Below are 11,159 nucleotides of genomic sequence, written 5' to 3' on the forward strand. Positions count from 1 at the left end.
GGTGTCCGAGGTGTGTCGAGAGGTGTGCCTAGGTAGGACAAGGGTCGTGAGCGAGGAGGGATAGAAGCATCTATGGAACCTCCTCCACAACAACCACCACCTCCACCTGACGATCGCCGAGATCCGCGAGTGCGCCTGTGCTGGGGAGATGAGGATGTACCCACCTCTTCCGCACCCCTAGGTGTCGAAGCGGCCATGATGGGAGAAGCAGGCGTCGTACCCGTAAGCGTCCCCCCCCCCCATAGGCTTCCCCCCCCTAGGTGTCCCCCCCATAGGCGTCGGATCCTCGAGTGTGAAGCCCAGAGGCGTAGTACCCGTGCCTCTGGCTACCCAGTACTGAGAAGCCTCTGCCATCTGAGCAGGCGTCATCCGTATGACGAAGCCCAAGAATGCATCTGCACTCATAGAAGCGGGATTTGGAAACTTGTCTGCCATACTAAAGTCCTGCACAAAGAAAGTAAAATAAAGCGTCAGAACACCTTTGTTTAAATTAACTTTAAGCTTAATTTTAAATCAACGTCTTCACACAAACACTTACAGGCCTAGGCATCGATGAGTGAGGCATCATCGATAAGATCTTGCACCGTATCATCGTCTATCTCAAATTGCAAACATAACTTTGCCCCAACTCGTTTTGGCAGATTATCTTCATCCATTACATCTTCATCTACAAGTGTCAATTCTGCCTCATCTGCATCATCCCTCGTATATCTCTCAGTTTCCACTGCCATACCTTCGTCCATCTCATCTAATGTCACAGTAGTATGGACGTCGTCTGACTGACTTTCCTCCAGGAGCTCTTGCCCTTCAAATACTTTTTTATTTCTTGGAGCAACCTGAACCACAAACCACCATTGTCGCTCTCGAGGGTCCGGTACGAAGAGCACTTGCTCACAATGTTCGGGGAGAGCAAATGTGTCGCTCGCATCTGTCCAAACCTTTGTAGAATCTATTTGCACAAGTTTGTTTCCATCTCTGCGTACCGCTGCATTGCGACCAGAAGTAATCACCTTGAACCACTTCACATCCAACAAAAACATCTCAAACCGCCTGAAGCTGACTTTCAGGATATCTAACACCAGACCACAGTAATCCAGGTTGCTAGTGCTCTCATTCATGTCTCTGGCACTGGCCCTGCTCTTTTGCATGAAACTAACCATTACCCCACTGTCAAACGTGTTTCTTTTGCTGTCAATTTGTTGTGTTCTGAAATGCTTTCCATGCGACCACAGTGCCAGCTCTTCCTCTTCTAGAGATATGGGTTCTCCGATCTATCGAGCTGCTCTCACTGTCTTGTCCAACCATGCCATTGTAGGAAATTTAGATAGAGGAGCGAGATAGTCTGGCAAGGGTAAGCCTCTAGTTGTTCGGATTCGCCTGAAATCGTGTCGCTCCCTATTGCGTCTCTCTTTCTCTTCTTTGTACCTTTCAAGCCGTTTTTGCATCGGCGCTGAATTTAGTATACAAAACTTCGTGATCTTTTCTCTCATGGCGTCGTTCATTTTCTTCGGCACCCCTTGCCCTTGCGGCTCCTCTCCCACCAGTCTTGCATCCTCCTCATCGCTCCATAGTCGAGGCATTTCTAGGTCAGAAACGGATAGAAATTCGGTCATCAATACAAGAGACTCTTGCACCAGCCATCCTTCTGCCATGCTCCCCTCTGGACGCGCTTTTTGGCGAACAAAACCCTTAAGTGTTTTCATGAACCTCTCTAGAAAGAACATCCAACGGCTGTGGACTGTACCTGCCACTGCAACCTCATCTACTACATGGACGAGCAAGTGCATTTGGATAGTTAGGCAGCTCGTGGGTAAATACTTCTCAATCATGAAAACTGCCTCAATGGAGTTAGCCCTTGCAATTGCAATAGATTCCTCCCCTATCTCCTTGGAAGAGATCCACCGCACTAGCTCTGAAATCTTGTATATGCAGGTCCGCACTTTCTCCGTTAAACACCCCTTGATCGCAATTGGAAGAATGAATTGTAAGAACTTATGCCAGTCGTGTGATTTCAGTCGTGACAGTTGATCGTCACGGATGTTGCTCCCATCAGTGACGCCACTCTTGTACATGCATAAGGCGACATTCGACACGACCAAGCTGACCTTCGCGCAAGTGATGGCCATCTGGAAGATAATGGTGGTGTCCTTGATAAATTGTCTTTCAAAGAGAGGCAGAATAGTGCACATCCAAAGACTACCCGCAAATTGGACATTCATTGTATCCCGAAGTTGTTAGCCCTACATATATTAAAGCATGAATCAGGCCAAGGTAAAGTGCTTGCGAATAGAGAGAATTTTGTAAATCAAGAACCATTACCAGAAGCTTCTCTGTATCCTGGCCAATCATGCATAGTCCACATAAGAAGTCCATGGATCCTTGCATGCTGTTCTCCTACTGGTTCAACCGCATCTGCAATGTCCAATCCCATGCCATAACTCCTGGAGCTCGTCAACTAGTGGAGCTAGATAAATATCCATGTTTTTTGCCTTGAACTTACCAGGTACAATCAAGCTTAATATCAAATGACCCTTCTTGATGGCAAGCCACGGCGGGAGGTTGTAATTGATAAGGCACACAGGCCAAGTGCTCCATGACAAGCTTCTCAAGCCAAATGGATTGACTCCATCCATTGCCATGCCCAAATGAAAATTGCATGGTTCACTCTTAAAATGTGGCCAGGTATCTTCAATGTTCCTCCAGGCCTTTGAATCAGCGGGCACCCTAAATGTTCCGTCAGTGGATCTATTTGTAGAATGCCACCGTATCAACTTTGCAATGGAACCACAACGAAACATGCTTTTTATCCTAGGAATAATAGGGAAATGCCGCAACACTTTAGCTGGCATTGTCTTGCCAACTGCATCTTGTTTGTAGCGCATTGCTCCTCACTTAGGACACGACAGACAATCTCCGAATTCATTGTGAAAAAGAATGCAATCGTTTGGACATGCATGAATCTTGTTGTAGTCCAAGCCAACTGAGATCAATAGTTGCTTTGCGTCTGGCTTGGAGGGGGGCATTTCATTGCTAGCCGGGAAAAGTTTCTCCCACAAAAACCTGTTTAAGCCACATTAAATTCAAAAGCTCTCCGAGCACGTCACCGTTGCAATCGGAAAATCTCTTTTGTAAATTACGTACCTAAACAAAGCAGTGACGCTTGCATCTGACCACCCGTACATTGACTGAAGATTCAAAAACGCTAGACAAGTACGAAGCACATATATTTTTGCACCTTCATAGATTGGTTGACGTGTCAACTTCCTCAACATGTCTTTAGAAGATAGGCGCACGGCTTCTGGTGCTGCTTCGTTAGCGTTCTCCTCGCTTGTCTGGAAGAAGGCATCCAGGATCTCCTCCATGCCGTCATCTTCTGTCTGTAAGCCCTTTTCTGCTTCCATCATTGGCTCTATATTGTTCGGACCTTCATGCATAATCCTTTCTCTCTCTCTCTCTCTCTCTCTCTCTCTCTCTCTCTCTCTCTCTCTCTCTCTCTCTCTCTCTCTCTCTCTCTCTCTCACAAATGTAGGTGCTATGACGTGAAAATCAATTCCCGTTTCGTAGGAGTCGTATCGTAGATTCTGTACGGTTTCTCTAGCCGACTTCTCCGTACTTGTGCACATGCTCATTACATATCCTACGCTTGCGCAAGATTTGATACTTGCAGTGCGTGCACAAGCATGCAATATTTTCCTCCATGTTATGAATGTTGTTTTAATATATATACTCCTCACAATGTAAACTACATCGCATTCTCTGGTCTTGCCCAATCTCCGTACACCTCGGTCCAGAGGTGTACGGAGATTAGGACCACCGGGTCAAAATCTCGTCTTTATTGGTCAAATCCTATATGGGTAGACACATACGTGCACTCCCAGGTGTACATGGCAATGCATGTAGCGGGCAAAACGCCTTTGCCTCTTTTAGTTCCATAGTTTCTTCTAGAGGGAGAGAGAGAGAGATAGAGAGAGTTTCTGTCCTTTTCACACATGAAATTGGTCAGCCAACCTAACTCTTTCTCTCTCTCTTTCTCTATCTACTATCTCTCTCTCTCTCTATCTCTATAGCTATCTCTAGTTAATTCTCTCTCTCTCTCTCTCGCTATATATATATATATCACTCTCTATATCTTTATTTCTCTCGCTCTCTGTCTACGTACCCTATCTCTCATTCTTTCTCTCTCGATCTCGCTCTTGCTATCTCCCTTTCTCTCTCTCTCTCTCGATCTCGCTCTCACTATCTCTCTTTCTCTCTCTATTTTCCTATTTCCCTATCTCTCTGTCTCTCTATCTTGCTCTCCACTTCTCTCTCTCTCTCTCTCTCTCTCTCTCTCTCTCTCTCTATATATATATATATATAACTCTCTCTCTCTCTCTCTCTCTCTCTCTCTCTCTCTCTCTATATATATATATATATATATATATATATATATATATATATATATATATATATATCTTTCCTACACACACACACACCGCTCTCTCTCTCTCTCTCTCTCTCTCTCTCTCTCTCTCTCTCTCTCTCTCTCTCTCTCTCTTTCCTACAAAAACACACACACACACACACACCGCTCTCTCTCTATCTCTATCTCTTTCCTACACACACACACACACACACACACACACACACACACACACACACACACGATGTGAGAGAGAGAGAGAGGGTTTGGGGGGGGGGGGGAAGAGTGCCATAATACTTGCGCAGTAGGTTTCAACCAAGATCTGAGCATGCGCGTTGAGGGTGAAAATGGCCCCTGCGTGCGGGTTCCCCTTTTTTTCCCCAATTTTTTAGCGTCGAAAAGTGCGTCGATATACGCGTCGAAATAGCCGTCGATATATGCGTGGAAAATTTTGCCTTTTCACGCGTATTTCCACGCGCATATCGATGCACTTTTTGATGTGTATATGGACGGGGTCAAAGGACGTCGATATCCGTGTGGAAAGGTACGGGCGTCGATATATAAGGCGTCGATAACTTTGGGTTATGTTGTAGTGCCCCTGCCCAAGAAGGTTACAGAAGGATGGAAGGGATGAAGCAAAACCTTAATGGTCATCTTTGGACGAAGATGCGTTAAACTAATATTTCTATTTATTGTATCATTAAGCTTAGTTATTTCTTAGGGTCATTAGTTTGCCACATGTTGTTTATCCATATTCTTTAAAACACAATAGGTTTAACATGTCTTTCTTTCATGGCTACCTAGATAAGCAAGTAAGCAAAGGGATCCTATGTGAAGAGGAAAACCTAAGTATCACCCGTCATTATTGGAAAAAAATTTGGTTTTGGTGAGAGCCTTTGTTCTTACAAAGACTAGTACATTTTACCCTTAGATCCAAAGATTACTAGAATGATGATTCATGTAGGTTATCACTTGCATGACGTTCAAGAAGATACTTCAAGAGCCACAATAGAAAGGATACAAAATATGGATTTAAGTGTTTTGAAGGTGGATAGACGCAGTGGACCCAGGAAAGTTCAAATGAATGATCATAGCCATGGAACTGCTTGTTGATGCTATTTTTGGTTATAATCACCAAAAAATGGAAGTGTTGAAGCTCTCAAATACGTTGGAAGAATGTTCCAAGTGAGAGTATCAAGTCCCTAGAGAGATGGTTCAAGTGGTGGGAGACAAGGATATCTCATTGGGGTAGCCTTCACTATGAAGTATGACACAATCATGAACCTCAGATTGACCTTCTCTATGTTCTGCTTCACTAATTTATTTAATTTTGTTTCTAGAATTCAAATATCTATGAAGCCTTGGGAAAAGTCTCAAATTCCTTGTACAAATTTGTCAAAGACTGTTCATGCATTTTGGCTCGCTGATGAAGGTGGTAACAAAAAAAATTCTTTGTATGACGCATGCGTGAGTGATGGGATCAATGCTTGCATTCAATGCACAAAGCATCATGGCTATATGACCAGTATAGATACATAGGGCTTGGCACTAACATGCAAAAAATTTTAGAGAGATCAAAAGAAAAAGCAAAAACTCCTAGCCCATGCATGTTGGGTAGTGCTCTTCGAGGAGGAGTGGCAGGACCACCATTTTGTGAGCCTATTTTGCATGGAGATATAGAAACTATTTAAAGAAAGAAGGCTAGAGGGTCCATGGAAACAATGTCACATAATCCCAGTTATGTGATGGAACCTAGATAGTGAAAAGAGCTTGGACGGCCACAAAAGATTTTATTTGAGATGGGCATGGAGATAGAGGAACAAAAATTTGATGTGAATGCAGATTCCATGGATGAGGAGCTCCATGAGAATAATGACATAAGAGATTCCATTATAGCTACTATGTGTGGATATGGTTTTGGTGATTTTGAGGTTGTTGTGCCAAGGGGCAATTGGGCAATAAGACGGATGCCTCAAAATGTATCTTGAAGGTGGTTTTGTGTGCTTGCAGGGATAAGATGTGAGATTGTCATGCAAAGTAGGTGCCGAGTGCTTGTGGCCTCACGATTTTGGGGAGAGAGAACTTACAAAGATTAGAGGCAACACTAGTGGTTATGGTCTCACGGCCATGATGTGTTGCATAGTAAAGTTGTGTCCAAACAAGTATTGAAACCACCAGAAAGGCTGACATATTTTTTGATAGACAATGGGAAAAATGTATCAAAGGAGGGGCATGCTGGTTTGATTGGGGGAGGTTTTGTGATTGGAGTTCGTTGGCCAAAGGCTGTTAAGAAAGGGGAGATAGTGGGAACCTTGGGCAAGCACAACAAAAAATGGAGGTCCGATGTCTATAAGCTGGAGGCATGTAAATTCTTGGACATAGCATCACATATGGATGCTTGTTTCCTGCAAGAGATAAATTTGGTGCCTAATCATCATGCCCTATTTAAGATCTCAATGCAAGATGTATATGATGTGCATGTGGCTATGGAGCCCTATTTCACATGACCAAATTCTCAAGGAAGAGAGAGAGGCAAAGAAACCTTACTTGGCCTTGTAAGCACTTATACTTTGTCTACACAAAGATTCTTGGGCTAGATGGTAAGCAGCATATGACTATACTTCAACCAACACTACGTGAAAGAGATCTCACTTTCATCTTACATCAAACTCAATAGTTGATGCCTTTATAGAAGTAGAGAAGAAGGATCTCCCAATAGCTTGCACAACCTTCATGTATAATTGTTCAGCTTCTTGTACAAGTGTTTTTACATTTTAATAGTAGGTGACTTGTAAACTTTGTGAAGGCCGTTTTTTTTTGCACTTGTAATAACTTCTCAATGACATGCTTATTACCTTGTCTTATGTGACAATAAAAAAATTTAAACTTAATTCTTTTCGTAGAAATTTTTTTGAACCGAGTGTAGTGTTTGTAGGATGTGCAAGAGTGTTTCGAGTATTTAACTTTGACAGGTGAAAATAGTATGTTCTATGTGGAAACCTTATGCATTTCTCTACAAAAGTGACATGTATGGATTATTAGGCTGTGTTATATTTTTGTTTTGATACGCTATTGATGCTGCATTGAAGGGATCAACTTATACATATCATGTTGTAGTTATTTCCTCATGCAATACTCTACTTTGAGCATGCAACTTAAAAAGCCCTAAACTATGTGAGAAAGCTCTAAATGAAAAGCTTTCGTAATAATTACACTCATAAAAAACTATTGAAGGCCATCCAAAACCATCTCTTGAAATTGCACATCAAAAACTACTGAAGGCCATCCAAAATCAGCTCTTAAAATCCAAAACAAAACTTGGTCCTACTGATGCCCACTTTACTCATGGCACTACTACAACACCATGCCAATTTATTCTTTGTAAAGCACCCTTCATAGCACTTCATCCCGTTCATAGGTCATTCGCTCCTCCTCTATCAATGTGAACTTAGGAGCTTTTGGCATTAATATCCTCCATTTCTACAACTTAGATTACCCTTTTAGGCACTGGCCTATGCTCAAAAAGTCTTCAAACTCCCTTAAAGCCTCCCAACATTTGTAAGTGGTTGGGGCCACATATATACCTATAAACTGCACTTGCATCTTACTGCTTACAAGCTAATCCGCTTCCTGGTTTTTCTCCCTTTTATCATGTTTGAGTTTAACCTCCTCAAAAAACTTCAACAAATTTTTCATGGCATAAAACCAGTGCTTCAATGAATCCCGTTTTACCTACCATTAGTATAGCAAGTGCTTGTTGAGCAACAAAGCATCACCTTTTACCACCAACCTAGAAATGCCAAGTTCTTCACATTGTTTCAATCCCAAATGTAGTGTGTAATAATGTGTCTCATTGTTGGTGTGAACATCCTACAGTCCGTAAGCCTTTGGAAAAATCACCTTGCCAGTTGGATCTTGTACCACCACATCTCCACCTACTTGCTATATTAGCCTATTGTAGGCACCATCAGACCACATAGTAGAAGCTCCATCAAGTCAGACTCCTCTTTAACTTCATCTAGTACCACCCTTGGATAGATGGAAAATCAACGACCTTGGGTTGCTGACCAAAATATCTGCCAAGTGAGATCGACTTGTATGGTCTACCTTGAGTTTAAACTCAAATTCTTGTAGCTCAATCACCCATTTCATAATCCGCTTCCGTGGCTTCAACTGAGCATCACTTCAAGCAACAAATTATTAGTTGGTAACACATAAAAAATTTGTACTATGAGATGCACTTTCCTCATTGCAATTTTTTTCATGATGCAAACTGGTGCTCCACCATCTATATAGGCATGAACCTACATCCTCTTTCCAATGAAATATTCCACCAAACGAAGAACACTAGATGGGCTACCCACCCTTAGTGCTTCAATAAAGCTTGAAGAACTATGGTTGTGTAGTAGCAAGGGGACAATGAGGGCAATCCGCCGCATAATGCCCTTCTTCTCCGTAGTTATAGAACTTTCTGGACAATGGCCTGGCCTTGCCTCTTGATCCTCATGGATGTCCTCTATCCATTACACTCACCTACAACTCCTGCATTTGCTTCGAAAATTTCTGTACAGTTCGTACCCAATTCTGTGGCACAATTGCTACACCTTGGTTTTCCTGATTCTCCTCATGAATGACATCCCTTGGACCCTTTGGTTGAATAATAATTACCGCCTCCAAACCCGACATTCCCTATTCAATATTCTTCTTTATTTTACTGCTTTTGGATTGATTAATTACTACTACACCATCGTAGTTCTTCGGGATTTCAAAATCTACCTTTCTCCCTCACTTTAGGATATAGGCATGCCATGAATTTGTCCAGTTTGAAGTAGTCACTATTATCCAATTGCATGAATGATTCTAACTCTACCCAAAAAGCTTCAAAACCATCCAAAAACAAACCAAACTCTTCAGCTATGTCTTGTTTGAGTGCCTTCAGTTTGGCGTCCATCTCGATTGGGGACGCTTTTTGCAAAAATCATGTAAGAACCTCGCCCATAGAGCCGGACAAGCAAGCATTGACTCACCTTCCACTCATTTGTACCACACTTTTGTTTTATCGTGCATCACTAATAAAAAAGGCTACATCACCAATGGAATATGCAGTGACACCATATACAGCTGAAAATATGCAATCCACTCATTCTCTCACACTTTGTATACATGGACCTCGGTTTGGGAGTGCACTCAACAACTCTGGAATTGGAAACACAAGCAGAGTACATGAGAAAAAGAAGGGAGGGGGAGCGGGGGATTGATGAAAAGAGGGGGGAATGGTGGACTTCTCCTTGCAAAACTTACGAAGACTCCATATGGAGGCTTACACAGAAAAAATCTCCTCTCTTCCTGCTTTCAAAAAAACTCCTGGCCAAAAAGACCTTACAAAGCTTTGAAAATCCCTCTTATAGGGAGGCTTCATTTACTAAAAAATCAAGAAGGTGTGTTCTTCTTGCCCGTTCATCTCAAGGGGGCCTCATTTGATCCACTTTGGGTGCACCATCTTGGCACATTTGATGGGATGGTGGCACCTCAACACCTTTCCTTACCTTGACCACTTAAGAATCCCTCACTTGAGCCCATTTTGGTTGTCATAGCGCCATGACAACCCTTTTGGTGCACATTCACTTCAATAACAATATTTGGCTGTTTTGAAAGCCCGCAAGCACGGTCCCTTATCAAAGATCCACATCATCACCCGCCTCACATGAGCGGCACCGCCCAAGGGCCACCAACACTACCATACAACACCACTATGGGCAAAGCGTGCACACACACTGTGCCAAAGGGCAGCCTGCATCACATCCAATAGCCACGAGCTCAAACCTTTAAGGGCCATGCCTAACTTGTGATACCCATGGAGAGTCACAAAATTTTATATATAGCCCAACTCTTGAGCCCCTATAGAGCATTAGGACCCAAGATCTTTAATGGTCTGGTGGAGAAGGTAAACGGAATGATTGGCAAAATCATCACAAAGTAGGTGAACAATCATAGAGGGGACTGGGATAAACATCTCATGGCAGCTCTTTGGGCCTACAGAACAACATTCTGAACATCACTAGGTTTCACCCCTTTCCATCTAGTTTATGGAAAGGGGGAAATTCTACCCATTGAGGTACAGATAGCCAGATTACGAGTTTTGGCTAGCCAGATACATCGTCCAATTGTAAATCTCCGAAACCACATCTTGGATCTAGAGAGACTCCAGCTAGATATGGAAGAAGCAATCAATCACAATGTAGCGTAGGCAAAATGGCGCCGACTCACTTTCAATCAAGGGCTTAAAGAAAATGGACTGGAAAAAGGTATGTTAGTGATGAGATATGACAATAGATTTGACACCAGGAACGACAAGAAATTTCAACCTAGATGGGAAGGGCCATTCATCATCAAGAAACGCTATGACAATGGCAGCTATAAGCTGATTGAAGTAGATGAGTGAAGTCACAAAACTAGTGTCAATGGATGGAGACTGAAAAGGTATTTTCTTAGGTTTGATCCAAAATTCATGCTAGACATTTCAGAAGAGGGAGAACCCTCTAACTCCACAGCTGAAGATGTACAGGAAGGGCTAGAAGCATGAATGCTTCTAGCCAAAGGGAGAGGGCTAATGATGGAAGATTTTTGAAAATTAAAGAAAAAAAACTTATTTTTCCTCTGCTGGAACCTTGGCAACACTGTTGGAAGGCTCCGCACCACCTAGTAAACCCCACGACACCTCTACGGGCATGGAAAACCCCCCCCCCTTTTGATTGGC

General features: G+C 42.8%; 1 protein-coding gene across 1 annotated transcript; it reads right to left on the reverse strand.

Moving 5' to 3' along the window:
* Positions 1 to 542: 542 nt before the first annotated feature.
* Positions 543 to 9,353, reverse strand: LOC147426910 (uncharacterized). Its single transcript, XM_086498247.1, has 2 exons — positions 9,179 to 9,353; positions 543 to 1,249 (listed from the first exon to the last, which is right to left on the reverse strand). The coding sequence occupies exons 1-2, from the start codon at positions 9,351 to 9,353 to the stop codon at positions 543 to 545; spliced, it is 882 nt and encodes a 293-aa protein (XP_086354373.1).
* Positions 9,354 to 11,159: the final 1,806 nt, after the last annotated feature.

This window comes from Adiantum capillus-veneris, chromosome 24, assembly GCF_014529385.1.
Source record: "Adiantum capillus-veneris isolate H3 chromosome 24, ASM1452938v2, whole genome shotgun sequence".
NCBI classification, from domain to species: Eukaryota; Viridiplantae; Streptophyta; class Polypodiopsida; order Polypodiales; family Pteridaceae; genus Adiantum; species Adiantum capillus-veneris.

Coding starts and splice junctions, on each gene's coding strand:
- LOC147426910 (XM_086498247.1), bottom strand. CDS start 9,353: ATGGACGCCAAACTGAAGGCACTCAAACAAGACATAGCTGAAGAGTTT. Junction 1,250..9,178: donor TCCTAAAGTGAGGGAGAAAG/GTAGATTTTGAA, acceptor CCATATCTCTAG/AAGAGGAAGAGCTGGCACTG.